The 3,455-nt window shown below is 38.5% G+C and overlaps 1 protein-coding gene across 1 annotated transcript in view; it reads right to left on the reverse strand.

Moving 5' to 3' along the window:
* Positions 1 to 3,455, reverse strand: part of LOC106527167 (N-acylethanolamine-hydrolyzing acid amidase) — a gene marked incomplete at its 3' end in the record, with an annotated part of 11,222 nt that overhangs the window by 4,852 nt on the left and 2,915 nt on the right. The window contains 2 exon segments of the mRNA XM_014021970.1: positions 966 to 1,089; positions 1,221 to 1,385. Coding sequence (XP_013877424.1) covers positions 966 to 1,089; positions 1,221 to 1,385 — 289 coding nt within the window.

The following is a 3,455-nucleotide window of genomic DNA, read 5'->3' on the forward strand; positions in this document are numbered from 1 at the left end:
TTTCTCAACTTTCATATGTCGCGTCGCAAGCTCGCGTGTGCACGTCTACGTGTACGAGCGCGAGATTTCACATGCACTATTTTCGCCGGTCGCTTAGCTGGAGGAGGGCGAGCGATTGTCGCCTCACCGCACAGGCTCCATAGGAAATGAATGGAGAGCGAGCGACGTCGCCTCCTGTGTGTCGAGCCCTTTATCCGTAATGAATACTCTGTCTGAAACGAGTATCCGGCTCAACCCTACTTGTTTCATTAATCCAACACCTGATTTGAATTAATGGGTGATAAMCAAGCTTCTGCAGAACCTGCAGAGTTAACTCAATCACTGAATCTGGTGCTTTGGAGCAGGGAAGCAAATAAACCGTGCAGGATAGCGGTCCTCTAGGATCAGGATTGTCCACTCCTATTCCAAACCCTAACCATGGTTTTGAGAAGGTCATGGACATAGTCTGAAAGGTATAGAGGGGTCTACATGTCCAGGGTGGAGGTATTGAGCACAACGAAAGCACTGAGGAGCATTTCTGAGATGCAAAAATTAGGCAAAAGAAAACTATTTGAGGAGAATTAAAGATGTAGCAGCATCATGACAGTGTTCACACCGAAAGAGGTTTTCTAAATTTGCTGCAATCGAGCCATTTTCTTGATGAAGGTGGTCTTTTTTTTAATTAAAAATTAATGTCTCTATCTAGAATAACTGTAAGAAGACTTCCCTATGGTTTTAGGAGACCAACCAGCACACTTTGTTCAACACACTGCAAAACTTTTAAAAGGTTTTACAATGTTTTGAACACCTCACCTGACAGAAMATCTGACTGGGTTAAAGTAGATTCACTGAGACTTTTAGTTTTGTTATTGTAAATTAATATAACTTATAGGTTTTGACAGTGGCTAACTTCATTTGGAAAACAAGTTAAATTAGAGGCAAGAAAGGATTGTATGTAAATCATTCACTTTGGATGTGTACTGTACCTTTCCATTCTTGCGAAAAATTAAGTTAACAGTCAGATTCTTCAGAGAAGGATGTTGATAGTCAAGATTCCTGCCATGATACACGTTCCCTCTTTTGTCCTGAGCCAGGATGCTGGTGCAAAATCTATGGATACAGAAAGTTAGCTAGCATTACTGAGTGGACTCCAGTAGGCTCATGTAAKTTTAAATACTAAGTTTATCAAAACTGTGCAGTGGACTGTACARACGTTGGGACAAAGTTGATCTCATACGTACGCAGTGACCTCATAGGCAAAGTTGAGAAGGATGACGTCGACCAAGTTTCCTCCGAGGAATGAGCTCAAGCCTCGGATCTCCCCGGCGTACGGCTGAGGAACGTACCTTTCCAGCGCCTTCACTATTGGGATGACGGCCTTATGTACCCATTTTGGAACTGTGGAGCTATAGACAATATAAGAACATGATGATCACTGTATAATACGAGTTCAGTGGAGGATTAACACACCGGCTCAGAGCTGATCAGTGGCAAACAGGAACGTGTTACGTGTCCGTGCAGACCTAGTTTTATTGAAGCTGCAGTTGGGACTTTTGAGAAAACAGTGGACTTAGCCTGAAAATCTGAACAAACACACGTTACAGGTCCCTCACCTTTGCTCTCTGCTGCTCTWCAGCCCTGCTTCCACAGAGGTGAAGGGAAGGGTGCAGCTCAGATGCATGATTGACACTGGTAAGACAACTCTTTGGTCTCTTATTGGCTGTTTCTGACCAGGAGTGGTGTATTTCTGCAAATGGGTGCAGTACCACCACGACGAGCCAGAGGAGCTTTATTTTTTCACAGATTATCGGTCTCATGTTCTACTGTCAGGACATAGTGACAATTCTAACAAATATATAAAAAATACATGTTTTTTTTAAATAAAAGTTACCTACTGCACATGTAACATTGTTATAATAAAACAATAGTACAATGCTGTCTCCTAAGTATAGGTCACAGGTCCTCTAAAATGAGCTAGCAGTAATCTAAAGCTGCCACTGGCAAAAAAAAAAAAAAAAAAAAAAAAAAAAAAAAAAAAAAAAGGAAAAAAAAAAAGAAAGAATGGCTCCACTCCTAAGACTTGGATATCTGGAACAGAAATGCAACAGAGACGTTCTGAAGCAAACAACTGGTGTATTAACCAGGTTGAARCCATCAATATAAACAAAGATGGATGAAGTGATCTGGTCATTTCCACTGTGGAAATCAAATTATCTTATTTAAAGGTGCTGCCATGGTATATTTTGTATTTTGTATTTTTTTTTTTTTTTTGTGATGGCCAGGCTCTACCACCAAAAACCTTAGATACTGTTCAGCCACTAGGGGGCACTCATCTTGTGTGGCTTTAACTTCCAGATTCCAGTCTTTTGTCTATTTATAACAGAGATGGTCTGAACGCTGATTTGGGAATGATGTCACACCAGGCATAATCAAGTTCTAGCACAGGGCTATTCAATTGGYGGCCGGCGGGCCACATTCGGCCCGCCAATTGGTTCWTTCATTTCTTAAGCCCCCTGGTTTTCTACTTTAATTACTATGAGTTCTTTTAGTTCAACATAGACATGTTTGGTGTCTACAGAAACACCAGAATCTTGACTACAAGCTGGTAAAAAAAATCCATTAAACACCCAAGACAGTTAAAACTACAAGCAGTTGAAGATAAAACTACGAAAGTGAAAATAAAATTGCTTTAAAAATTTGTCAGGTCAGAGATGTCAAAATATTTTTTGTGGTAAATAGGAGGCAYAATGTGTTCTTTTTGGTTTTGATATTGTTTAATTATCACTACTTTTAAAGGGCTCTGTATGTTGTTTTAATGATTAAAAGCAGCAAAATAAACTGTATCAAAGGTAGCAGATCTTTGTAATACTTGGTTTATTTACATAATGACTTTTTGTTATTTGAAGATTATTTGGTTTAAAAAATATTTTTGAGAAAAGGCGCAGATATAAGATTTTTCTCTTCTGCTACCTTTCATTTATGATTTATATTTTTATTGTATATAGAATTTGTGTTGATTTTTATAAAAATGAATGAATAACTAAACTAAGCTCAACTAAACTAATTGCTGGACGTTCGTCCCCTCAGCTGTAGGCCTGCAGTAACTGTGGCCCCGGAGCAATTTAGATGAATAGCCCTGTTCTTGCAGCAAATCAGAATACTGTTAGCAATACAAGCCATGCATTTCTTTGCATTTTATTCACACACAGTGGTAACATGTTAATCAATGTATGTGACTAATTTAATGAAATACAAATGAACATACGTGCTAATAAATAATTTATTGCTACAGCTATTTCATGCAAAAGGCAGCTGATGTCYTGTACTGGTGATCCAACTCAAGTTAATTAATAAAATTCCGATTTATGGTTGATTTTTTTTCTCAGAACTTGAATATTCTGATACAGCGGGTAAAATAAGTATTAAACACGTCAATATTTTTCTCAGTAAATATATTACTAGAGGTGCTAATGACA

This window comes from Austrofundulus limnaeus, unplaced genomic scaffold, assembly GCF_001266775.1.
Source record: "Austrofundulus limnaeus strain Quisiro unplaced genomic scaffold, Austrofundulus_limnaeus-1.0 Scaffold312, whole genome shotgun sequence".
Taxonomy (NCBI): domain Eukaryota; kingdom Metazoa; phylum Chordata; class Actinopteri; order Cyprinodontiformes; family Rivulidae; genus Austrofundulus; species Austrofundulus limnaeus.